The 27871-nt window shown below is 39.2% G+C and overlaps 2 protein-coding genes across 3 annotated transcripts in view; both read left to right on the top strand.

Annotated features, from left to right (window-relative positions):
- LOC135482655 (developmentally-regulated GTP-binding protein 1) overlaps positions 1–24898 on the top strand; it is a 520179-nt gene extending 495281 nt beyond the window's left edge. Inside the window, exon 11 of the transcript XR_010446249.1 lies at positions 24856–24898. The gene's annotated coding sequence lies outside the window, so the exon portion shown is untranslated. The remainder of the gene's footprint in view (positions 1–24855) is intronic.
- Positions 1–27871, top strand: part of LOC135482654 (calcium/calmodulin-dependent protein kinase kinase 1-like) — a 300476-nt gene that overhangs the window by 237445 nt on the left and 35160 nt on the right. For both annotated transcript variants that reach the window (XM_064762904.1, XM_064762905.1), the window contains 4 exons: positions 4623–4808; positions 8508–8581; positions 12237–12453; positions 26069–26214. In XM_064762904.1, the coding sequence (XP_064618974.1) occupies positions 4623–4808; positions 8508–8581; positions 12237–12453; positions 26069–26214 (623 nt within the window). The remainder of the gene's footprint in view (positions 1–4622; positions 4809–8507; positions 8582–12236; positions 12454–26068; positions 26215–27871) is intronic.

Here is a 27871-nt window from a genome sequence, read left to right as displayed (position 1 = left end):
CAACTTACTATCAGTATCAGTATCAGCAGTATCTACATCATTTGAATACGACTGAATCATAGTCACGCGGATTGCAGAGCCTCCAGCGATTTTTGATTCTGTAACCTGCATAGATTTGGAGAGTTCGGCATCTTTGAAGTATGCGAGTGTCATATTCCGCCATGTAGTCAGGCGATCACTATAGAATTTAGCATTACACGGGAAATATGCACCTCCTCCGTCTCCGACTACTTCTCTAGCTCCATTATTGGACGCGTCATTTCCGTCGGCCCGTTGCCATGAATAATCATAAAACAGGGTTTCCGGTTTTGCCTTCAATTCTCCAATGCTCGTCTTAGTGTTTGGCTTTTTCGTATTATCCACACTGCGTATTTGCTCTTTCAAAAGTTTGAAATGATTTTCGAAGTCGGCCATGTTTGCTCAGCTGTTTACAGAATGTACACGGGTGCCTAGTGCATCGCACTATGCAATCACAGTGCTGGGAGTGCGGGAACGAAGAGTCGGGCCGAGAATAAAATCCGACCAATTAGTAGTGTAAAACACCTTAAAGGGAGGGACGCACGTAATTCTCCTATATCAGTTATCATAAAAATTTCACTTCACCTGTGATCCATAGGCAGTTGGCAACGATCGGGTTAAAACTTATCGGCGATACACAATAGGATAGTAACCTAAAAAGAAGTGAGGGAATTATTACAAGTAAGTAAGTATAATGCAGGTGCATTATGCAATATGTGAATTTTGAAGTCACAAAATTTAGCTGCCCCCCCCCCCCCCCCGACGAACTGCCAAGGGCTTGTGTCCTGAAATGTTTTAGCCAAATTTACAATTTCCATTCAAATTATCTGCGACACAGAAGTCATTCTATATAATTCCATTTGAAGAATTTTGTCAGTGTATGGTTTTTAAACAGATGTGTTGCAGAGGACTGCCGGGATTAAAACATATTGTTCTCCCTGCAGTTGGACAGATCATCCTTACTACATACCTACCTACAGTTACAGTAGCAGCTAATGTTTAGATCTATTACATTACAGTGGCAGTTCTTACCTTGGTTATATCAATTTTTCTTTTCTTATTTGGCATGTCCAGCACATTCCCTTCTGATGATGCTGATGTGGTGGGCATCTCTACATTTTTTGGTTGCTGCAAAAATTAAATACCCTACTAAAATAATGCTTCTATTTTTTTTCTTCAAATCATGCAATAATTTCATTATTTTACTCGGAATTTATGAAGTTTATTTACCCAGCAAAAGGAATATTTCACAGGTTTTTGGCCTTGTGCCAACTGGCATTTCATGGCAATTTGGCCAATGTATTTACAAAAACAAAATCTGAAACTAAAAATGGACCAGTTTCAAATCAATTCAAAGCCTGCATGATTTCCTTTGATAATGCAATGAGTGTTGTGACATTTTCCAGTTGCTGAAATTGCAAATTACTCTAGACTATAGATTCTAAAAAGCTTATTTCTAAAAAAAATATTCTGAAATCGTATTTTCCAGTGTCACTGTAACACTACCAAAAATAACATACCTTACAGTAACTGTGATCATGAAGAATATTCTGCGGGGATGCAGCAAACAGTACCCGATCTATAATCTTCATGAAACTGAAGTCCCAGGTAGTTTGGGTTGAAACAGTAATGCCTGTCTGTAACTGTTCTTCCACTTTTGGTTCTTCTAATACTTCGATGGCTTCTGCATCTACATCTACATCTACAGTTACTGCTTCTGCATCATTAGTGACTGCAGTGCTGCAGCTGGGCTGTACATCAAGCAATGATGCAATCATCTGAAATAATAATTGTACTTAATCAAAGACCTCATTCCGTACCCAACTGTTCACATTTTATTCAGATAAGTAAGATATGCAGAACAGAGAAAAAGAGATGTGCCAACTTCACTTGTGACTTAGGCCCTGCCCTGAAGAAAAATAAACACAATTCCAAATTATAAATCCTACAAAAATATCTCAACAAATATAAATTAAAAAATAGTCATTATAAATTTTTTTTTTAAATAGTCATTATTTCATGTTGGCAAGTAAGTTACTAAGTATTAAAAATTCAAATGGCTGACATGTCTGATGCATTTCCTCAAATTCCTGCCATGCACTGGCCTTTGCTGACAGTGACACTGACAGCAACTTGCGTATATCGACCTGAAACATAAATTCATATCTTTTAAACTATTATTTATTTATGAAATAAAAATCTGGCAAAAGTAGAATGCGTACGTACTTCTTTACGAGAACGATGTTCCAACCTTGCTACAGTGTGTGCACGTCCCCGTTTTTTTGTATCCTCAATGTTCGTGTCGCGGTCGACGTTTGGACGAAATTCTTCTAATAATATCAATGTCGGGATCGAACCGTCTTTTATGTGTTGTTTAGGCACACTTCATCCATACGACTGCGCCTTCAAAATGGGCTCGGTTTCAAAACAATCTGCCGTAAAATGCAGCTCGCAAACTTTGTCATCCCTCGTCCACTTCTTGGTTCGGTAATCTAGATCGCCACGTCGAACCTTGTGGAACCATTTTCGTGACAACTCCTCGTCATCCAGGGGCCACTGTTTAAATCGAATTCCTTTAGTAACACCTGTCATGCTACCACAATTGGGCACCAAACACCTCAGCATAATTTTATCTATTAGAATTTAGTCAGATTAGCAGAGAAAGAAGATTAAAAAGATCGAAGATTGCGAATAGCGTAATGGTTGTTGGCGTAGCCTACATGTGCAATGTACACGATGTAAAATGATGGATGGGTGACATGTGATAAAAGTCTACAGCCGAAATTCACCTTGCGTATTTCTCCGCTACGAGGTGCGCGGACCGCAGATAACCTTTTGGAAAAATATACCTTGCGTTCATGACGTCGCTGGAGAGCGTAATTTGAAGGAAAATGGCGACGGGCATTAGCATGATAAAAGAAGGCAATAAATACAGGATTTTTCATAGTTTCGATATCAGTATCACTCCAAACTTTTCACAGGTGATAGTTAACTACATATAGATCACAGGTAAATTGGAAAAGTTTACATTTATTGATAGGGGAATTACGTGCGTCCCTCCCTTTAAGATATAGTTTAAAATAGTCATAGAGGATCTTGGTATACTTTAAGTTCGTTTAGTATCGTATTGGAATTGTAAGAGTTCATTACGGTCACAAATTTTGAGAAAGTTTATCAGAACATTCCGAGAAGATTTGAGTCGGACGCCATCTTTTAGTACCTCTTCTAGCTTTTTTAAAGTTTCTTTTTGATCCCCGTGTCCTAACTCCATCCGTATGTCCGGAAGTTGGAGGCGATCCACATAAGAACATAGAGAACAAAACTTAATCGTACCGATGAATACCAACTTCCAGACATATATCTACCGCAACTATGGACGGAGTTAGGATGCGGGGATCATGCCGCCGCATTCAAGGCCTTGATCCTGCCTCGTTTTGGGGTTGGGTCTCACATCCGTGAACATTTGGAAAATTACATTTTAATACTCATTTTTTAAACGCTAATGATAAACGAATGTACATTCTATATCTCCTTGTAAGAAAGGGAGCATAAAATACAAAAATAACTTCACAATAAAAGCAGAAGAAACAAGTCCTGGCCCTGGGAGAAATATCGTCTTAAAGGGTGTGTGTACACGCTGTATAGCAAGAGAATGAATTGCCATCAGATACCAGTAGCCTGTACTTTAATTTATGCCTCAGTGCTATAAATACTATGACTGAGGCAGGAAATTCCCCCTAAACCATGATGTCAGCTGTCGGCAAAAGGATACCCTGTTCTGAATTTGAATGCAAAATCTTTATATAAATGCCTAACAGTATCCACATCATCTAAACAGAAATGTATTCATCCACCAAAGTCCTATACTTCCTAAAATTTAAGAACAGGCAATAGCTACCAATGGAGAGGCTGGGGAAACCTGCATCCTGGAGTGAGCTGAGTTATTTATGGCTGGCTATATAAGCTAAGTGCCTGCTCAAGTGGTGGTCTGTTTGAAGTAGCCACCACACTCTCCTTGGAAATAGACTTTACTTGCCCGATTGCGGCCAATTTGATATCATGGGTACATCTAACCACCATATGCATTATTATATGTTACATGAGTTTTTTAGTTTGACCTACTTTTCAAGGTCACAAAGGTAAAATGATATAAATTTTCCATTTGGTTTAGCATGTTTCTTATCCACCAAATATCTATACGGTGAGCACAATGGTCCCTGGCCTTTTCATTTTTTACTGACCGATGCATTTCTTGCTTCTGAAAATAATCGATCAACAGTCGATCTTATGAGGCTTTTTCTAAGCTCGACATCATGATAAAAACAGCTAATTCAGGGTCTGTAATGATCTCTGTTAAACAGACTGCAGTTTCCCTAATTGTAGGAATATGAGGTTAATTTTAAACAGATCTGCTCAAGAAAGTTGCATCTTTGGAGTAAATGTGTTGTCAAAAGTCTGTGATAATCACTTTTTAAAATGAATGCCCTGGTGTCAAACCTACGTAAATGCTTGTTGGACTGCAGTAATCATGGTAGTTGCAGTCTACTAACTCTTCCAAATCATCTCTGCACTTGAATAATTCATGATGGTCATTATCTCTTCAGATTGCTGACTTTGGAGTGAGCAACGAGTTCCAGGGGATAGATGCCCTCCTGTCCAATACTGCAGGTACGCCGGCATTCATGGCACCAGAGGCTCTGAGAGAAGATGGTGGGGAGAAAAAATACAGCGGGAAGGCACTCGACATATGGGCCATGGGGGTGACTTTATACTGCTTTCTTTATGGCAAGGTGAGTGATAAAATTATCTAAGCCATCAGCACTTTAAAGCCTACCCAGGTACTCTGTCCTTTTCAAACTCTAATTTGAACATTTCTAATTGTGTAAATACACACTAAATATAAATTTCAACAATGCTGTTGTGAAGACAGTTATACAAATACTATAAATACCACTTTTTAGCGAATTTGGATGCATAATAACTGCACAATCAGGCATTGTTTATTTCTGTTTTCCTGATCCGCCAGTAGATACAATAACGCGAACGTTGTACCAACGGTGGGTTGCTTTTTACTACAGCATATTTGTTCTTCTGTTTTATCAGTGAACTGTTCTTCTGAAAGTGTTCAATGATTTTCCAATATTGTTGTAGAAAAATGCACCATATGTTATACAGCATTTACATATGCACCCAGGCACAGGAAACATCTGCCAGTTGCCAAAGGTAGACCTTTACGCCACCTCCCTATTACGACTCAAAATTATTTCCATTGTGGTCGTAGACGCAGGCCAGGGTCTGCATGTTGACGTCTAGGTGTAAAATCTACCTCCGCACAGCATGTCATCGGTGCATCTACCCACACAAAGATGGTTGCTGTACAAAGGTCCCACACGGTCCAGTCTGGATTGAAATTTGATTAGCCTCATAGTCAGATTTTGAGATTTTTCGGCAATTCAATGATGGGAATTGCTACTGTAGAGTGAAAGGGGACTGGGCAGCAGACGTATTGGTTATAATGGCCTTGATAATGCCAATGGTTCTCTAACTCTTTCAGTGCCAGAGTTTTTTTAATTATGGGCCGCAAGAATGCCAGGAAAACACAGGCGTTTCAAGATTTTGTAAAAATATTTCAAAAAAATGAATAAAAACATTTTCACCAAAAGTGTTTTACTGACTTCGCCTGTCAGTCATGTAACACTTACAAGCTAGTAATATTTATTTTCGGTATGGTAGATATTGAGGAAATCACCAGGGCAAAGGGGAATTTTGCACTTCGACATGACACAAAAATTTGAAAGTCACCTTGAGGACCTCCTCAAATCCCTTGTTACTTTCATAATCACAACATGCATCTCAGTGTATATATTTCATCATGTTTACCAGAGGAGGCCCATCTGAATCCACTAAATCACTTGGGGAAGGATCGTTTTCTGAGACTGAATTTGCCAAAAATTATGCGACTTTTTCAACTGGAAACGAATGAAGCGTGGCCTTCCTGCCCGCCCTTTCTGCTGATCATACTGACCCAAGATGCCTTGCGACCCGAGTCTAAGGCAAGAACAGAGCTTGCATTTATTGAGCTTGGATATCGCCATCTAACGTTGTATACCAAAACCAACCCTATCCGTCGATCAACTGATTTGGCACACAGTGGATGCATTTTCTTGTCCGTCAATAGACGGGTATGGCACTGAAAGAGTTAAAGATCAGTTGCGCACATTACTGAACACTGTCACAATCTATTTTACACTGATTTTCTATGTAAGGGGCACTACTGGATATATCAGAAGGCTTAAACCAGACACTTAACCACTTCATAATAAATCAGCCTTTTCACCTTACCATAAATTTTTTAGCACAGCTGACTCAGGTCAGCAGAGCTAGTCTAATAGCTATTCAAGTGGCATGCGTATGTCAGTCAGTCAGTCAGATGGTCCATCTGTTCAACTTTTTGGTTTTATGTTGACATTTTGTAAGCGTAATAGGTAATGTCATGAAACTTGGTTATCGAGTAACTCTGACCCACCTCTGATCAGAAACCAAAAATCATCGCAATCTGACCTACATTTAGCTCACCAGTCGCGTCGACGGAATCTCTATCTCTGTGACCTGTGGTCAAATCAGTTTGAAATCAGTTTCTATGTATTCAGTGATCAATGAAAAAAATATTTTGTACAAAATAGTGAAAAATTTTATAACCAGAGGGCGCTAAAAGCATTAATATTAAATCATGCTATTAAAAAACCCTGCTTGATGACGTAAGCTATAACTGCGTCCAATCAGTTCCAACCTTGTTTACCCAGCGGTCATTGCACTCCTATAGTAACTTGCACTACCCCTGGTATCATGTTGAGCTAAAACATATTTGATATGTGAATGGATTCCTCCAAGATATGTGCGAAATCTGGATGACGAGATTTAGAAGGTGCTATTACTTTATTTGTGCATTTCATACTTCAAAACGCTGTTTTAAATTCATTTTTATCTCGGTCTTTTGTTGACATATCGTAATACACAGGGGATACACAGTGACATAGCAATAAGCATTGCGTAAAATTGTTGTGTGCTACGATGTGGTCTCAATTATCAACCCCAAAATCAGCCTTAACCAATGACGAAAATAATGGAATAATCCTCAATGAGTAAAATGTTTTCAATATCTTTCTCATACAACACTTAAGAAATTGGCTCGGAAGTGGCGACGGTACGTTTAGACAATAGGAGACTGCTAAAATATGGAACCTGCCAACAAATTCCCAATTCCACCTTCGAAAAATATAATGATTTAATCTATTGATGCTTGAAATGGGTAGATATGTTTGTCATATATAATATAAAAGGGGGGACTGGTCTACCCCTTGCCCCCCCCCCCCAATCAGCTGAGCGGTAGGCCCTTGGGCCGCTTATTTTAGCATAGAATCATTTCTTCTTTGGCTCACTGCAGTGTCCGGCATCCATCGTCACATGTATACTGTCTCAAAAACAGTGGCACGTTTCTTGACCACTTATGCTATGAACTTGAAACTTTTACACAGGATCTATGGCACGATTCTTACCTGCTAAAGCTATGAATTTAACACAAGGTATTCATTACCCTCTACATCAGATAACCTTCGAAACCAAATTTCGGTCCAATCTGATTCTCGACTGGGCCACCTGAGGACCAAAACCCAATTTTAAAGGTGGCGTAAATTGGCTGTTTGAGTGTAACTATGGCTCGTTTCATAATGGCTAAAGCTATGAATTTGCAATTTGGTAAACTTGACCCCTACGTCACATAACCCCTGACACTGAATTTTGGTCCAATCTGATTCTCGACTTGGCCACCAGGGGGCCAAAACTTAAAAGCTTAAAAGTGAAATCTCACTTATTAATGACTTGTTTTCGATGATATTTTTGTGGTAGGTACCCAAAGCAAGGATACAACACATATCCTACATACAGGTTTTTGATTTGACCTACTTTTCAAGGTCAGAGGTAAATTGCCTTTTGAGTGTGAGAATGGCACATTTCTTAACTGCTGAAGCTAACAACTTGAAACTTGGTACGCAAGACCCTCTAGGTCAGACAACATTTGACACTGAATTTCAGTCCAATATGATTCTCAACTTGGCCACTAGGGAGCCTAAACTGAAAAGGTAAAAAGTGCAATGTCTTATCATTAATGCTTTAATTGTTTTCAATAATGGTTTATGGTAGGTACCGAGCAAAGAGACACTGCAAGTCATACCGACTTTGATTTGACTGATATATTTTACATGTAGCATGTTTCTTAAGGAGGATGAATTCCTGTCCACCAAATATCTATATGGTGAGCGCAATGGTCCCTGGCCTTTTCATTTGATGAAGGTGTAATTTGCGGGATAATCATGACACATGTCAACAAGTTGATTTTAGAAAACTAAACTCATTGTGTGAATTGGCAGCCCCCAACTATTAACTGACCACATTTCTGTCGACACTGAAAACATCATGTCATTTTCTTTCAGGTGCCATTTGAAGATGAATATGTTCTCGGCCTCCATAAAAAGATATTGACCCAACCAGTGATATTTCCTGAGATGTACGTAGGAAATCTCCATTCTTCTTATTACACTCTTGGTCTAAACTACAAACTATATTTATGTTTCCATCTCTCTCTTGAGCTGGAGTCAGTATTACTGTCGCTCAGATGAATTGAAAGTTTTACCTCCAAAATACGCTCTCTTTTATAAACGTTTTAGGCCAATCTACAGTATGCACATAAGATCATACAAGTCCAGTATTTAAATCGAATTTTTCTCTCGCCTTGAAAACCTTCCTGGGTAATTTCTTCGAAAGTTTAGTGAGATAATTGACTTCAGCCATGGAAATAAATCGCTACCGGGTTTTTGGGAGCTGGCATTACATTTCTCTGCCCTTGATAATTTTTCCATAAGGAACCCCCATTTTAGTCCTTTTGGTGGGTCGATTTTATCAAGATTGGCCTAATGACCCTTGGGATTACCCGTTCAGTTTGTGTATCTCGGGAATATTTCCTCCTCACTAAAGAAATAAAAGATGAAATATTGTGCAGCGTCACTTTTGGGAATGAGACAGTTCACCAGCAAATATATCTCTATTACAAATAGCTCTTTTAAATTCTGAAATTGACTGAAGAATAATGATTTTAGAGCTATAAAGTAAGGCATTTTGTCGATCTCACCTGGTTCTCATTGTTTGATAAAAATGTTGTTTATCTTAGTCACTATTTTCAAAAATCAACCATGCTTCCAGTCAGAGTAGTCCTAGCTACACTAAACAATGATATATATATATATACATGTATTAATCATAGTATATATACTGGTAATTAATTTCTACCTGGGATGACACTGACTGCATTGTTTAGAATTAGGCTTGTTTATATACCTCAGGTTATGTAATAATCACACAAAGCAGCAGTGACCTATATCCTCAACTCAAAGGAGGTGTTAAACCCTGCTGCCCTCTGTTGGATTAGTAATAGGGAGGACGGCTGATCTATGGAACAGCCTCTTTGCTATAGCATTCCGCGACGTTACTATTTATAGCTCACAAGGTCATTTTCATAAGATTTTGATGACGTTTTAGTCACATGACAGTCGGACATCGACACTTATTTCTACGCATTTGACCCTGCATTGTTTTTAGCATGAATGATACCATAGAGTCAGAGAGAGAAATATTCAGAACAATTATGTAGTATTTCCAACACTCGGACATGTGCCAGATTGAATCTAACTGCCCTAGTTAGAAAGCCTGAATCCATTACGAAACCGCATGTTTATCCGACATTGTCTGTAATTCAGCGATGGGGAAATAGAGGGCAGCAGCTGCAGTGACGTCATTATCGCGGAATGCTATTGATTGCGGTTGAGGAATTAGGCTTACGCTGCAGTCGGGAACAATGGACGATCTTGAGGAAAGATAAAATAAAAACCGAATCGGGATCAAGAGCTCAGGGAACGTAATGAGGAAAAGGAAGTTAACTAGTAAATTTGAGATCTTTAGCTTTTAACAGCAACTGATTGAAGTAACATCATTGAGCATATGAAAAGTCTTAACTAGCCAGGAAACATAAAAGAAATTCTGAATTTTTGTGTTTCTTAATTTTAATTTCATTTTATTTCCTTAACTCCCCGAAATGGCGTACAACAATACAAACAGAGACTGAGATCAAACAGTGAATTTCATGAGAATAGATTGTCGGAAAACAGTGTAACAGAGACTTTGTAGTGCTATGAATAGTCATGAAGTATTATGATGTTTACATCACGACCTAAAATTGGTGGTCATGCTGAAGCAAAAGCGCGGCAACATCATGAATATGACGGGAATGTAGCATGATTTTGTGATCTCAGAAGCCTATAGAATTATTCTAATGCAGTAGAACCTTTTTATTAAGGACACCCTTGGGACTGCCTACTGCTGTCCTTACTGGAGAGGTGTCCTGATAAGAGAGGTCAAATTGAATTGAAACAACCAATTTGGTACCAAAACTAGTCTCCTTAATAGAGAGGTTGTCCTTAATAGAGAGGTGTGGGCTAAGGGAGGTTCTACTGTACATGGGAATTGTTCTGTCTCACCAAAGGATCATATCACTTGAATATTAGGAGCGGACATGATATATTCTCGGTGCAGATTGAGGTGGGAGCAGGGATTTCATTCCCGAACGAAAGTATACCACACCCACGACATACAAAAATGTCTCCTGGAGTCATGAATTCACTTCCTATGAATTCTCAGTTCTAGTTTATCATGATTATGCTGACTATAGTGCAGTAAATCTGACCAAATCAGGTCATCAGGTTAAATTAGTATATGCAGACTACTTATGTCTGTCTCCTTGGAGTTTGCAGCTGCATATTAAAGGACATCAGCCTCTCATCAAGTGATAAGGCACTTGAACCAATAGCAGCAGCAGTAAACAACAACAGCACTGGCCTATGTTTTGCCTCATAAAGTTACTATATCATATTCTGAAATTTTGGGTATAACCAGATATCCATTGATATATATATATATCCATTAAGCCGTGGTCACACTGGGGTTTTAACACGAATTGAATTCGAATTAAAACGTTGATACGTATTGGGGCGTCACACTCAATTCGGTTCATACCGATCTCAATCCGCTTTAACCAACACGGTTCTTAAACCGAATTGAATGCGAATCAGCTAATCCGAATCAACGAAACCGTATTGAGATTTCAAGTGTGACGCGCTTGATACGAATTAAGGCCCGGCGCATGGAAAGTGACCTTTGACCGCGGGAAATAGTGCTCCGAACTAGTTAACTGATGTATTTCAATGATCTCATTAACTCAAATCGTTTTTCGTTATGCCATAGAATAGGGAAAAATCAACTCCCTTGCACGTGACTTGCATTTCCATTTCCTGGCAAGGTTCGTTGGTCAAAGGTACGCTGGTCAGCAACATCGTCGCGGCGGGGTTTTCCCCGGTTTTGGCCTCGTTTTCGAGGGCGAGGTCGGGATTCTCCGCTAATAGCGACGGTGGTGTTGACTCGCTGAGGACACTCCTCTTTGACCCGAACTTTGGCAATAGGCATGGCCGGGAGATGGAAATGGTCAAGCACCTTACGCGATTTTAACTTGTTAATAATGACTGTGTGATACTGTGATATTATATACTATATGTTTTGTACTCGTAAATTTTATTCTACCATATGGGAGGTTAATTAATAATAATAATAATAATAATAGATGGCGCGTCGTTAGTATGCATTGAGTGTGGCGCATTTTAAACCAATTTGAATGGGTATTCGGGCCAGTGTGACGCGACCGTTCTGAAACTGGATTAATCAATTCGTATTCCGGAGAGCGCTCTACGGAATTCGGTTTCAATTCGCATCCAGTGTGAACACACCATTAGTAATGGATATCTGGTAAAACTAGTTTTTGTGTTGGCATGTGTTTTTTCTTTTTGTATCTGATCTTGATCACTTATCTCATGGTGTCATTTAGGCTCATCTTCTGTGCGACATGTGCCTGGTTTTGCTGTGACAGGTCACATATGCAGCTGCCAACTCGGAGGAGACAGACTTTAGGCCATAAGAACTGAATATGTTTTCTACAGTAAATTGGAAAAAAATTGTTTACCGGTATCTCTAAATGAAGATCAATAGTGAAAAAGTATTATATCGCTGTCTTAAATACCCCTCTGATTAAAAACTAAACCATAATGCTCATTTTGCTCTAGGCCTGTGATAAGTGAAGAAGCCAAGGACCTAATGTTGAAGGCCATGATGAAGAATCCTGAGGGGCGGCCGACTTTACCCCAGATCAAGGAGCACACCTGGGTGACCAAGGGGGGACGGTACCCGCTCATGCTGGAGGAGGAGAATTGTACCCTTGTCACAGTCAATGATGAGGAGGTCGATAATTCTATCACATCTGTGCCAAAACTGGATACTTTAGTAAGTCATGCTGTTGCCTTTAGGGTCCATAATTAATTAGTCCCAGAGGTCGAAAGGGTTATGTGCATCATAAATATGTATGTCGAATTTCCGGCGCTGCTGATCGGTTGCTTCGTCTCCTACCACCCCTGCTGAAAACATGACTACCGTACTGTTTCTATGCAAGGTACTGCCACTATAATGAGGCAGCAACAGTGAGCAAATCAGAATTGTCAGAGTGGTTTAGTTGAGTCACTGACCACCCCTAGCTGTCATTAGTATGTCAAAGCATCCCCTCTGATTGGTGCTTTGAGCTCACATCATTGCCATCAATGACTTCGTTAGCAAAGTTAGCTTTGACCATTTGCAGTGCTCGTGGTAATTAACTCTCGCTTCCGGGCATTGTTCCTAAAAATAACTAGCTATCACAGGTGGTGGCTTTGATGAATTGCATGTCATAAGGGTTTTATGGGCATATACACTCAGAGGTGGAATTTAACAAGGTTTCCAATGGTACTGGCAATGGTTTCCAATTAGTTTTTCCAGCATTTTACGTGTTAAATTTGATCAGTTCTTTTTGTGTAGTTTCAATGAAACTTGTTTTCTTACCGAAGTAGTGATAATTGTCCATTTTTGCTAACTCTACTTCCAAAAATATTTTCCAATGATACAATTGTGGCAAACATTTCATTGAAATTTTGCCTATAGAATTGGTCTAATTTAGTACGTATAGTGCATGAAAAACTAATAGAAAAACCATTGCATTTCTATTGGGAACCTCATCGCATTCCACCAGTGAGCGCGCATACCCGTACAACCATCAGCCATTTCGTTGTGCAATTCATCTACTCACCTAGAGGCAAGGTCAAAACAGCTGGTTGCAGTAACTGTCTTCCACAGATTCTGAAGATATCCTCTGCATTTTGTGAAGGGATTTTTTGACAAGTGCGACCAAAATGCAGGTATTCTGCATATGAATGTAAAGCATCAAAATATCAGTAGAGAGCATTTAAATTTGTTAGACCATATCCACAACTCCGTGGATATGGTCTATTGTTTTTACTGAGCCGATCGCCAGGACCCGAGGGATGTAGTTTTCGACACGTATCTCCGAAACTGCCGCACGGAACGACCTGAAATTTGGTTAGGTTACGTTTCATAACCTGCTAACGAACAACGTGTACTTTATTTTTGCAGCCGTTGCTTACTTTTTTAGTTTTCGGGTGATTTTTGATGAAAATCGCCGGTTCTGAACCGTTCCGGTAATAGCACTGCCTCCCGCGTTTTTACCGATTAGGCAAGTTGCTCAACGTTGATCTGTCCCCGACCTGAACAGGTGGGAGGATACCCGCTACATGGAAGAGCCAACAGACATTTCGTCTACGCATTCTGGACTGGGTGAGTGTGAATTTTTCGTGATTGTAATCGCCCTCAAATTTGTGTTGAAACACTGCATCAGACAAAATTAACTCATCAGAGGTCAAGAAAAGGATCTTAAGAATATATATTCGCTGTTAGTTTGGGTGATTATAGGGAGCACGTCCATCTTTTGAGGCAAACTTGTCATCCAAAAGTTTCCAGATCCCCGCAATGGCGGATATACATTCATCAAAAAAGTTACGAATTCGGGCAAGTTTCATCAAACTGTGCGCCTTAAACACCTAAGAATGTTTCAAAATCACCCAGACTCTACACATGATATATACCTTCACTGAAAATAATTGCTGAAACCTCGCTTAACGTGTCGCGAGTGCTGAAAGCAACAGTTTTGGAGATCGTTTTTCTGTACATCCTGCTCACTCCTGTAGAAATGTACAGTAAAGCACGTATACACGTGCAGTGTAAATGGACACACGAATGTATTCACACCTTCTGAAAATATTGTCAGCAAAGGTGATAAGTGTTTGTTCTGAATTATGACAATGAAATTCATAGACTATTAGCAGGTAACAGTGTCTGTTGGTCTGAATAATGAATGATAAAACTTCTGGTGAAGTTAAAATATTTCCTCGCTCTGTTTTACAGCCTGACGGGGATGATCAGCATCTGTTCTGTTCTGCGACCGCATTAGTCACGGATATAGGAGCCTTGACCACGAGGAGCTGATGCGGCAAAGTCGTATAACCGTCTTAACCTTGACATCGGTGCAGTGCTGAATTTGCCGTCCGAAGACAAACCATTATAATATTCCAGCCGTATTTCGTTCTTTTTCACTGTAATACTTTTACTTCAAAAAGACTGAATAAATAAACGTACTGTGGCAGTTAGTTTAAAAAGATATTATTGCATGTTACGTTTTTACTCTTAGTGCTGATCGGTCATACCCCTTGGGCCTGGCCGTGACCTTGCATACTGGTTGTCTCGATGCCGTATGCTATGACCATGTATATATCTACTGGACTGGTTTGTTGCACCATACCAAAGGAATTAATTGAAAGATCAAGACTGCAACAATCCTTTTTTAGTGTAGATTGTGAGGGAATAACCAGTTACCCCTATGTTGTAATCATGCACAAACTGGCCTGACTCGTCACAACCTACACTTCAAAGGAATTCGATATTCAACTCTCATTTATTGGTCGTCCCAACATTGGGAGCTTTCATTCCCACCAGCCATATCAGATGGCCAACTGGTTTCCCTCACTCGACCAGAAAACTAGTCAAAAGATACGAAAGATGTTGAGATTCAGATTACATTTGCTTGTTGTCTGCTGGATTCTGACCATCCATATGCTGAGTTGTTGCAGTCCCAGAACCATCGCTATTTCTAGTATTTATGATGCACCTACTGTCACAACCTAATTCAGCTGGTTATTCAGGGTTATTTGCCTCTGATTTATCTGGTTATATCCTGGTGCAAACCTAATTTCTCAACATGACAAAATACTTTCACCAGGGATATGGTCTGCAATTTGCTGTTAGGCGAATTGCCCAATACTAGTTGGAAATGCAGTTTACCCGTGTTAAAACACCAGTGAGATAAATAAAGACTGACTGAATTTCTGTGCAGAATAATTGACACATGAAATACATTAGAGATTTAAATTGGCCATTCAAGGAACAAAAGTCTTGACACCAAAAACATACATCGACCATATTGGCAAAAATAATGTCATACCATGTAAAATCCAAGAAAGACATCAAGGAGGTCACCGAAAGTCGGACACCTCCGAAAATAAGCGCCTCTCCGCAACGGAGGTTGTTAATGTTATGATGTAATAATCAATCTTGTGGTGTCGTACCGTAAATGGTGGCCTCATGGATCATGTGTGGATATTTTTGTTGGAATTGTCAGCCAAACATGAATGGGTCCATAGTAGCCACATGTGTTCGATATATTCGCTCAAACGTTTCTGCTGGGTTGTTTTTAGCTCAGCTGACTAAGTCAGCCGAGCTTGTCAAATAAGTTGTTCAGTGGCGTCCGTCTGTCCATCCATCCATCCATCCGTCCGTCCATCCGTTTAACCCATGGTGCACATTTTGTAACCGTAAGACTTCAATTTTGCATTTCTGGATACTTCTGGTCAAACTCTACTTTCAAAACAAAATTTGTCGCCATTCGACCTACTTCCTGCGAGCGAGAGTGCATGAAGGAAACTGGCCTATATCGGCCTAGGAGCAGCAGATTTAGTCGAAATATGCTCTAATATTAAGATAAAATTCTTGAAAATCTATTTTATTGAGAAAAAGTTCAAAATTTTAACAGGAGAGGGCGCTACCTGCCTTTTAATTATTTCTGCCGATTCCAATTCCCGCCCGATGACGTCAGCCATCAATGAAGTCTCCTATTTGCCAGTTCTCAAAACATGGCAGCTACACAACAAAAGCAGTAGCTCCAGGAATAAATCACTGTTCACTTCAGCTTCGTAATCGATTGTACCCCCACTTTATTGTGTTTTGTGTGGTGTTCCTATTCAATCAACGGTGTAAAGCCTTATTATGTTGGTTTTAATTGAGAAGGTGCATTATAAGCGGCGTATGAAATACCGAAGCGGAGACAAAATGGCGGCATGTTGTTTACGCCATGTGCAATAATCTTGGAGCTCAATGACACTCAAGTACCCAATTTTCTGCTTAAAATGAAGTCTGGTAGGCGATATTATCACTAGTTCGTTTCAGTGGTAGTCATAAGGTCTTTAGGGACTACTTTCAGAAATTAGTTCTTGAAAATTTGGCCACATTTCTGTGAAAATGATATCGGAAGTGCATGCTCTGTTCGCGATGACATCGCCAATGTATTTTGAAGTGGAGAATTCCCACAGTATGTGCAGTGAATCGGCATGATTCTGTTCGCCTATTAAGTTTTAGTTCTACGATTCTTTCATGAGTAAAAAGTAGACATTCTAAGCAATACAATAATGTCACTCCCATAAAAATTGATTGGACTTGTGATAAAAAACATGGCCGCCACCTGTAGGAAGCAGACCCAAGAGCTCCAGAAAATGTAGAAAGTCAGAGACTCTGCAAACAGCTAGGCAGCCCATTCTTGGTAAATGGATACATAAGGATGTCAGGATCAGACCAGGCTACAAGTAAAACACCAGTTAAAGGTTATACTCAATTTTCACCAAGAAAAGAGATCGCCCTCTAAGTTCAGGTGGATCAAGTTCAGGAGGGACCGTCTCACAGGTGAAAAAAATTGCAAAAATTTAAGGTGAGGAATTAGAGACTGTGAAAATGGATTTGCTTGGTGAATTTGAGGAGGAGTCTCAGGATTCTTGTACTGGTAAAGCATTAAAAGACTTTGACTCCAAAATGGAAACGTGTTTCAAGGAGTTTAAGGAACAAATACGTGCATATCTGAAAAATGTGATAGAAGAAATGAATGGAAAAATAAATGAACTGGACACACGTGTGAAAGTTTTAGAAACTGAGTTAGACAAAAGTAAAGGATACATTAGCCCAAAAGAAACAAAGAAGGAGCTCAACAGACAGGCCCAGTACTCAAGAAAGGACAATGCTCGAATGTTCAATGTAAAGGAGGAGAAAGACGAGGACGTAAAGCAGGTAGTTTGTAACATCATAAGGAGGAAACTTAAGATCGAGATTTCCCCTGCTGACGTATCTGCTGCCCACAGACTGCCGAAATCCAAGAAGTCCATGACGCAAAAGTATAAGCCCATCATAATTCGGTTCAAAGACAGGGGGCTCAGGCACTCTGTTTTGTCGAATAGGAAGCAGCTGAAGGGGTCCGGAATATCGATTGCAGAAGACATGACTCGAGATAACGTTTCCTTGGTGCGCCAAGCAGAGGAGTCGGGGCTGTTCGAGGCTGTGTGGTTCACCAATGGAAAAGTCAGGGCAAAAGATAAAAATGGGAAAATTCACACCCTAGACATTTTTGATGACTTTAAACAGATAATCAAGCAGTAAACAACGACATGCGACACATGGACTAATGTGAGACATTGTTATTGTTTTTGCTCTCCTACCGCCTGTCGCTCTAGAGGCACAAAACAAAATACATCACATTCACATGTGACTTCACGAAATAAGCAACTTACAATCTTTTCAATGTGGAATTACGAATTCAGTGACATTGAGTGATCTGTATTCTGGAGGACGCTTATATATAAGAAACTTGGATAATATGCGAAACATATTTCGTATATAACGTATGGATTATTTGTGTGACATCTAACCCCTATATAACGTATGGACTATTGTGTGACATTTAGTCCTAGAACATATGGATTACTGTGTGCGACATCTAAGGTTTGTGACTGAGTGAACTGTTATACTTAACAAACGGACAAATAATGTAATGTGTCTTGAGAGATTTGTACTAAATTTCCCTTTTGTGTGGGTGTTTTTAACTCTTTCAGTGCCAAGGACGTACATGTACGTCCTAAATATTAAGGTATTTTAGTTCCTCCAGACGACACCAGATGTCCCCAGCTACTCAAATGTGGTTCATATGGTTTCTCTGGCCTGGGGCGTCCAAATTGAATAATTTTTTCGACTGAGAGGGTGGGGTGGGGTTTGCCACCCCTCATTTTAGGTGAAAAATGGTGAAAATCGGCCAAAAATACCACTCCCTCAAAAAAATTTAGAACATAATCCTAGTATGCCCCTACTTATTACTGCTGTTTTATTGAAACAGGAGGTAAAGACAAAGGTTTTGAAGAATTTTGATGAGTGTATCTCAATTATTTTTGTGAGATTTTGGGTAGTGACAATGCCCAAAAATGCCCAAATCCTGGGCACTGAAAGAGTTAAGATTGTGACAAAATTACACAGTGACACATATAGTATCATAAGACTATCCTATTACAAGTTAAGACAATATCAACGTGTGATCTTTCTAGAAACTTCAATATGGATACAAGTAAATCCCAAAAAATTGTTTTAACAATTTTTTGGGATTAAATATTAGGATTAAATATTAAAATATTTGGTCTAAATATTAGGATTAAATATTAAAATATTTAATCCTAATATTTAGACTCGGGGAAAACCCTTTACAAGATGAGTGTATATTTTTGGGACGGCCCCCATAAATAGTACATGTGTGCCCACTTCTTGTGTGCTGTTAAAGCTCACTGGTACACACCCTAATCCATTGCTTTTGTACATGTTTGTGAACTTAGATAGGGTGCCAGTCTTCACTTTGGTCATTTCTTTTTGCTATTGTCAGGTACCCATGTTGGTACTTGACTTGAGTCTCAGTTAATCATTACTGGTCATGAATGGGCTGACCAGGCTAGTTATTTCTTTTCTGCCACAATTGGTTGGTGACCAGGCTTAGGGAATAAGCCGCCTATTTTTCAACCACTACTGTATTGTAATTGACATTTTGTAATAGCACTTGCACGCACGCACTCAACATGAGCCTTTGCTTTAGAACATGTAATGTTAGGGGCTTAGCGGACATGATGCCTTTAACTACTTAAAACAAAAAGCAAAAGATATAAACTTCATTCAAGAAAGCCACTCGAAGAATGAAAACTTCAAGAAATGGACGGAGGAATGGGGCTACACAGCCTTCTTCGCTAATCATAAAAGCAATAGTAGAGGAGTTGGAATTCTGTTCAAAAATTCATTTGAATACACCTTACACGATAAATGCCTAGATGAAGAATGGAGATACATAATTCTAGAGTTGACGGTGCATAATACCCGCCTATTGCTAGTAAACGTATATGGGCCGAACGACGACAATCCTACCTTCTTTGAAACTCTCAAACAAAAAATCTGCCACTACCAAAATCTACCAATCATCTGGGGAGGACACTACAATGTTGTACAAAGTTATGGACTAGACACCTCAAATATTCAAAAAATGAACAACCCAAAAGCTCACGAAAAACTATTGCAAATAAAAGATGACATGGATTTGCAAGATCCTTGGAGAATAAAACACCCGACAACTCAAACGTTTACATGGCACAGTGGAAAGAAACAGAGTAGACTTGACTATTTCCTAGTGTCAGGAGATATTTTAGACAATGTTAATGAAATCAAAATAAAACCAGGATATAAAAGCGATCACGCAGCAGTAGAAATGTGCATCAAATTCAATGAACAAAAAAAAGGACCAGGCATCTGGAAGTTTAACAACTCACTTCTGAGAGATCAAACGTACGTCAAAGAAATCAAGCAATGTATGAAAGAAACCATCAATGAGTACAGTGAAAGGAGGGATCATGAAAAGCCAACAGAGGAAAGAAATTTTAATATCAACGACCAACTTCTCTTTGAAATATTGAAAATGAAGATACGAGGCAAAACAATAGCTTATTCCACTCATCTAAAGAAAAGAATGAATGCAGACGAAAAAGACCTGGAAAGAAGAATTGATCAACTCTATAAATCATATTCGGATGAGCCGAATGAACAAAACCTTGCCAAATATCACGAGGCACAAACAGAACTAGAAACACTTCGGGAGAAAAAGATCGAGGGCATAATGATACGGGCGAAAGCAAAATGGCACTGCGAAGGAGAGAGGGGAAGTAAATTTTTCCTAAATCTGGAGAATAAACATTACACAGAAAAAACCGTGAAAAGATTAATCAAGGAGGATGGACAAGAGGTGACAGACATAGAGGATATAATGAAAGAACAAGCACAATTCTACCAAAAGTTGTACTCTGAGAAGAAACAACACAAAGATCCACTGATCGAGAATATGTTCTTCCCACCAGACAAAAATGAAGTTCCACAAGTAAAGGAAATGGACAAACAACATACTTCTCCAGGAGCAGACGGATTAACTGTGGAGTTTTATAAATTTTTCTGGAAAGACTTAAGAACCCTCCTAAGTAAATCAATAAACTATGCGTTCCGCGTTGGTAAACTCTCAGATTTCCAAAGGTTAGGAATCATAACATGTCTTCCCAAGCCAGGCAAAGCCAAAGAGTTTGTCAAGAATTGGCGTCCGATAAGCTTGCTCAATATTGACTACAAAATTCTATCAGGTACTCAGGAAGAATGAAAAAACCACTCCAATACCTGATCTCACACAATCAAAAAGGATTCTTAAAAAATCGGACCATAGGACAATGTACAAGACTGATATACGATTTGATATACGAGTTAAGACGACGGAAGATGGAGGGCATATTATTACTGATAGACTACGAGAGAGCCTTCGACACTGTAAAATGGGAACATATTGATAACTCGTTGAAGTACTTTAATTTTGGCAATAATTTTAGAAAATGGATCAAAATACTATACACTGATGTTAAAAGCTGCATTTTGAACAACGGGCACATGTTGTCACGTTTTAGTACAGAGCGGGGAGTACGTCAGGGAGACCCTCTATCGCCATACCTATTCATACTCGCCACGGAAGTACTCACACTGACACTGAAGAGAAACGCAAATATCAAAGGCCTGGAGATCGGAGGCTCGGAATTCCTGAATAGTCTGTACGCAGATGATACCTGTTTGATATTGGAAAATAATGAAAAATCAATGACTGCGGCCTTGGAAATACTAGACAACTTTGAAAAATGCTCTGGCTTGAAGATAAATAATGCAAAAACAGCTGCTATAAAATTAGGAGATGATGGGACCTTTTATAATCAAGGAGCAGGGAAAGATTTAGTTTGGCAACATAAGGGAAAGTTCACACTGTTAGGCATTGACTTCAACTTGGATGAGGAAGATATTACAAGAGGTAACTATCTGAAGAAAATGGCAAGCTTTAAAAAATACCCTCAACATATGGACATCAAGAAACCTTACAATCTTCGGGAAAACTACCATCATAAAATCTCTAGCACTACCAAAAATAGTTCATCTTTTTACTGCTCTTCCAACCCCCCCCAGAAAATATTCTCAAAGAACTACAAAACGCCTGCTTTCATTTCATATGGGGTAACACGGACAAAATCAAGCGCACAGTCATGTATAACAAACTAGAAGAAGGAGGGCTAAAGATCCCACACATAGAAACTTTCTGCAAAAGCCTTAAAATAACATGGATAAAACGGATCCTAAATGACTTAGACTTCGATGACTGGAAAATACGTCTCAATACCTATACCGAAAAATATGGAGGTAATTATATTTGGCTTGCAAAGGAGGAAAAACCATCTTTCTACGAACATCTAAACCCTTTTTGGAAAGATGTGTTTCGGGCTTGGTATGAGTTAAAATTCCAAAATAGATTAGAAGAGGAAGCTCCAAGAAATGAACCATTATTCTATAAGTGCAAGATAAAAATAGGAAGAAACTCATTTTTCATCAAAGAATGGTATCAAAGAGGAATAACACACATAAATGACATAATTGACAATCAGGGAAACTTCAAAACATGGAATGACATAAAAACCACAGTTGGCGACACAAGTAACTTCCTACAGTATATAGGATTAAAAAGGGCAGTACCCAAAACCTGGAAAGACAAACTAAAAGGCAAAAAATTAGGAACGATACAAGATCAACTACTAAAAAAAATACAGAATACCCCAAAACCAAACGGGTTCACCTACTCAAAAATGATAGAGAAGACAACCATCAAAGCTATCAGCACACAGAACAAATGGAAGGAAAAATTAGGGGAAACTACGGATGAAGAGGCTTGGAACAAACTCTACACCATACCATTAACATGCACCAAAGATACCAGACTAAGAGCCCTACAATTTAAAATCCTACACCGAATTATTCCAACAAATATATTCCTATACCAAGCAAAACTTGCAAATACAACAAACTGCTCCTTTATACACTGAAACTATAGAACATTTATTCTGGGACTGTCAAAAATCTAAAAATATATGGCTTCAAATGGGAGATTGCTTAAAACAAAAACAAATAACTTACAACTTCAATAAAACCAATGTTCTGCTGGGAGATATAAAGGGGTCATGTCTTATTGAACAGCTAAAATTAATCATAAAAGAATTCATTTACACATCAAAACTAAAGGAAGAGGACTTAAATTTTAAAAAACTACAAAACATCATCAAATACAAAGCTAATATAGAAAATTACACAAACCCCAATGAACATTACCAAAAATGGAAAAATATTGTTTAAATAAATAGAGCCCAACCCCTTACAATCAATAAAAAAAAACAACAAACAAACATGTTCCATGCACCTGCACCTTTGCACATGCACCAATAGTGCACTTTTATATTTCAAAACTTTCCCTATGTATAATTAAGGACTTTAAAGAATACAAACAATCCTTTACCCTTTTCATACTCGGCCTCCTCAAAAAGGGTTTTTTTCCGTGAAATGTAAATATAGAAAAAAAGAAAAATGTATAATGTAAAATTTAAAATGTAAAAAAAGAAAGTTCTAGGGAAATAAAAATATATATTACAAAAAAAAAAAAAATTGATTGGAAATTGAGGGAGCTACGGCATTCTGTTCGGCAACTGGCAGCGCTGAAAAAATACATTGCATACTGTACAATACCAAATGGCACATTTTAAAAAGCACTCATTGGACAACGTAGGGAATCACCAGAAATGACGTCATCGCTGGTCTAAATAGAAAACTACGGTGGCGCAGTAGAGCACAAGAAAAGGTTTAGCATTAACTTCGTCATGCAAGCTTCAGCAACAAAACGATTTCTCATGAATGATTTATTTGATCATCATCAGCTTGTTTCTCCTGATAGATAAAAAAATGATTTACAATTTCCATCAAAGTTTTCTATTTTGTGTATAGTCACATGTTATTTAACTGGCAAGGAGCCAAGCAGTTTTGAATATTCGCGGGAAATACTTCGTACTTGTAAACAAGGCTATGACAATGAGTATCCTCATTCATGGCATAAACTTCATGTTTCGGTAAATATTTTCATACGATGATTTCACCCGAATTATGGTCAGGATTGAGGAATGAACAGTGGCATAATTATGTCAACCAAAAACATTGGTACCGTAGTGAACGCGAAAGGATATCAAATACCATGGAGCATGCCATTTTCATGCATAATGAACTAAACACTGGGAAGATATTAATGATATTAACTCAGCTGAGCGCCAGGCCCTTGGGCCTCTTGTTAAAATTCTCACTGTGGTGACGGTAATGAAGAGCAAGTACAGCTCAGATCTACTTATTCTTTTCCGGTATACTGTTTGTTGACAGTCAAAAAGAAGACAGAATTGACATTGACAATGTGATCCTCTCTGATCATCCAGATCTTGTCTGATAATTTGATACTGGGAAAACCACAGCAATGTTTATAAACAATAAAGGGCATTCTGCCATGAAAATTCAGTTTTTAGATTAGACCACAATAATGTTGAGTTTGCATAAATTCATTGCATGATATCAGGTCATGTCGGGATTAGTGTGTAAACTGATGACAAAATAATTCATTATCTCAGTGCAGGGTGGTGTTGAGTTAATGATAATGATAATAAAAATAATGTCACAGATTTATATAGCCCTCCTCAGTAATGAAACTGTTAAAGCGCTGACTGGGATAGCAAATTATTACCCGGTCTCCACAGAAATCAATCGGGGGTTTCAAGGAGCAACCAGAAGGTGCTCACTTGAACTTGACCAGTAGGAGAACTCAGCAGTGACTTGGCCGGGAGTCGAACCCATGACCTCCTAAAAATGAGGTCGACTCTATTCCACTGCTACCGCTGCCCCGATTTAATATCAAGAAAACATGAAATACTTTAAACCCGGTTATATTTTCTGCTACTCTGTTTTGTGTCGGATTCAAACAAAAATATCCCACAATACCAGCCTAATTTGTTGCAGATGTAGCATACGATTGTTTTGGAAGCACAATTGATAATCTATGATAGCCACAACGCTATTAATTGCAAAAAAACGACGGAGGGAATCTGACTGAAGCAGCGGTCAGTCCAGTCATGAGATAAAAATACCAAAAAGCATTCGTGCATCACTTTGGTTGAGACAGTGTTGCAGCCAAAATCTATATCCGACGTGACGGTATTAGGTGACGCAACCTTTTTAGCTCACCTCTTAGCAGAGGTGAGCTTATCCCATACCGTGGCGTCCGTCGTCGTCGTCGTCGTCGTCCGTCGTCCGTTAACAGGGTACGTTTCGTAACTGTTAGAGCTATTGAGTTGAAACTTGGTACACATGTACCCTTATGTAATGACACCTTGGAGACCAAGTTTCAGTCCGATTCGTTGCATGGTTTGGCCACCAGGGGGCAAAACGTTAAAAGTGAAAATATGCAATATCTCCCTTAATAGTAGTCGGGAAATTTTGAAAAAAATATGGTAGGTACTTCTAGCAAAGGTGCATCATATATCCTCCGGGTTTTTGATTTGACCTCCTTTTCAAGGTCACAGAGGTCAAAGTTTCCTGATTCACTGAACAGTAGCATGTTTCCTATCTATTTTAGCTAGAAGGGTTTAAACCAGTGTGGACATGTATCTGGGGATTCTCTATTCCACCCCTAAAATTTCGGCCGTTCGGACATCAAATATGGCCGCCAGGCGGCCATCTTGAAAAATAAACACAGTACTATTACTCCGAAACTAATGATCGGATTGCAACCAAATTTGATCTGGATGTATATCTATGTACTCTCTACTAAATCCTTGATTTTTTATCAAATGTGATAGCCAATATGGGTGCCAGGCGGGCATCTTGAAAAATTCTTAGTTTGGCCACCCGGGGGCCACATTTAATGTCCAAAGTTAAAATGTTTGATTGCTCGTTTAATAGTGGTCTGATTTTCATAACATTTTTATGGTAGGTACTCCTAGCAAGGATACATTTCATAAATGTGGGTTTTTGATTTGACCTACTTCTCAAGGTCACAGAGGTCAAAGTTTTCCTATGGCACCGCCATTTTACAATGACGACACGTTTTGTCACTGCTTTAGCTACAGATCCCTAACTTGGTACGAATGTACCCCTATACTCTTAGACTAAACTGCAGTCTTTTTCTGATTCTCAGTTTGGCCAGCAGGGCCCCAAATGTTAATAGTGGACTCTCCCCTTCACAAGAGGTGAGCACAATGGCCCTGGCCATTTCGTTCTTACTTGACGGTATGCCAGACGTAATTGATGCATTGTTATAATGACGTTAGACAGTGCTACATTTTTGGCACAAAGCGATGCAATGATGCCTCCTCGAGTGCGCTCCGTCCTTGCTCTGTTGTTGATAGGATACAATGTACATCCAAATAGTGGCGATGATGTTGAATTTTATTTTGACTATTCCTTTCAGATCTTTGTTAAGAGTATCCTAAAGAGGAAGTCTTTCAAGAATCCGTATAAGGAGACAAACAAGGAGAATATGTCCCAGCGGTCAGAAGACTTCAGGAAGTCTGGCAGGTCCAACTCTGCCCCAGAAGCTCTTGAAGTGCCATACAGGTGAGTGGTAAGGTACTCTGTCAGAGGCCTTGCAGGGCTATGTGGGCACGTCTCTTTCACTTATGATGCATACAGTAGGCCAATAAAGAAATCTGCACAATTTTCTCTCAAAACTTTGTGCTTCGTACCATCAACAAGGAGGCTTTGCCATTGGCTAATCTCCATTTCTGGTGCCAACCACGTAGTTTATACTTAGCTATGGCCATTTATGTATTGGCCACATTTCAGTCGATCACTCATGTGACAAAATGTGTCTTCACGGTCAGGTCCTGCACAATCACAGCCCAGGTGAAATCTGTCCTGTTTTCATAAAATGACATATAAGAGAACCAGACAGATATGAGTGCGTTACTTCGTTCCTTGACATAATATGGTGTCAGAAAGTCGTTAAAAGAACCCAAAAACATTAATCAGTCTCGTAAACCGGATGAGCTCAACCTAGTTGGCTACGTTGCTGAGAATTGGGAGACATTAAAGCAGGAATTCAGCATGTTTTTGGCTGCAACTGCACTCGATGAAAAATCTGATAAACGCAAGGTCAGCATTCTGCTCAACCTTGTGGACTCATGATGAGATACCCGAGCATGTCATAGACAAGTTTGAGTCCTACTGCAACCCCTTGAAGAATGTGTAGTGTAAAACCGGGTTGAGCGGTAAGGCGTCACCATTAAAGAAACAAAGACAATGTCACAACCCTGGGCATCCAAATATCGACGACGTTAACTAGTTCGTCAAGTGCTATGTTACCACTGATCTGTCACCGATGTTATTCTAATGGACCAAGGAACTAAGAAACAGAGCGCTAAGACTTCATATCTGATTAATAGGTTTTGATAATAAACTGAGCTCATAACTATATACAGTACTTACACATTTCTACATCATGCATAATTCCAAGCAAAACCCTTACGCACACTGATATCTCCCTCATAATCACCTCATAATCACCACATAATTTATCCTTTCTGAAGCACACTCGCAAACAAAGTGCAAGACAGAAGGCCAAACAGGCTGGCTTGTGAGGCCTATAGTTACCAGAGCCTCCATCAGATAGCCACTGATGCATTGTCAGGGATGGGTTAGACTACCTTCATGCTAAGTAATGTTCTAGCAGAATCTAGGTAATAAAGGTACAGGAAATAAAGGTACAGGAAATAAAAGTACCGGAAATAAAGGTACCGGAAAAAAGGTACTGGAAAAATAGGTACACAAAATGGCATAAATAGGTAAAAAAGGTACACAATTTTTTTTAAAATATCATTTGAATTCTTGTTGCGTAGGCATTGCATAGGCCTTAGAAATAGGTATATCAAATTTCCAGTATACCGTTATCGTTTTCAAGAGTGAAAACACGGCTATCAAGATCATGATGATTGTAAAGATTCTAGGACAATTCCCTCTGCAAAAGGGTTAACCGATAAATGTACCAATGTTCAAGTTAAATTGCAATTAATCAATTAACATTCATCATAGAGCTGGACCCAATTGACAATGTGCCTGGCCAATTAGGTCTTAACAGACAAATTATTAGATTTAAGACCAAACACAAGCTTTTTAGGGAAATTGGCGAGAATCTTAATGTGAAATGCCAGGTAGGATGCCAGGTGCGCCCCCACCCCCCCCCCTTTCCCAACACCCTGGATCCGCCCCTAATAAG

Source organism: Lineus longissimus, chromosome 2 (genome assembly GCF_910592395.1).
Source record: "Lineus longissimus chromosome 2, tnLinLong1.2, whole genome shotgun sequence".
In the NCBI taxonomy this organism is placed as follows: domain Eukaryota; kingdom Metazoa; phylum Nemertea; class Pilidiophora; order Heteronemertea; family Lineidae; genus Lineus; species Lineus longissimus.
Note: the sequence above shows the minus strand (reverse complement) of the source record. Positions and strands in the feature narration are given on the sequence as shown.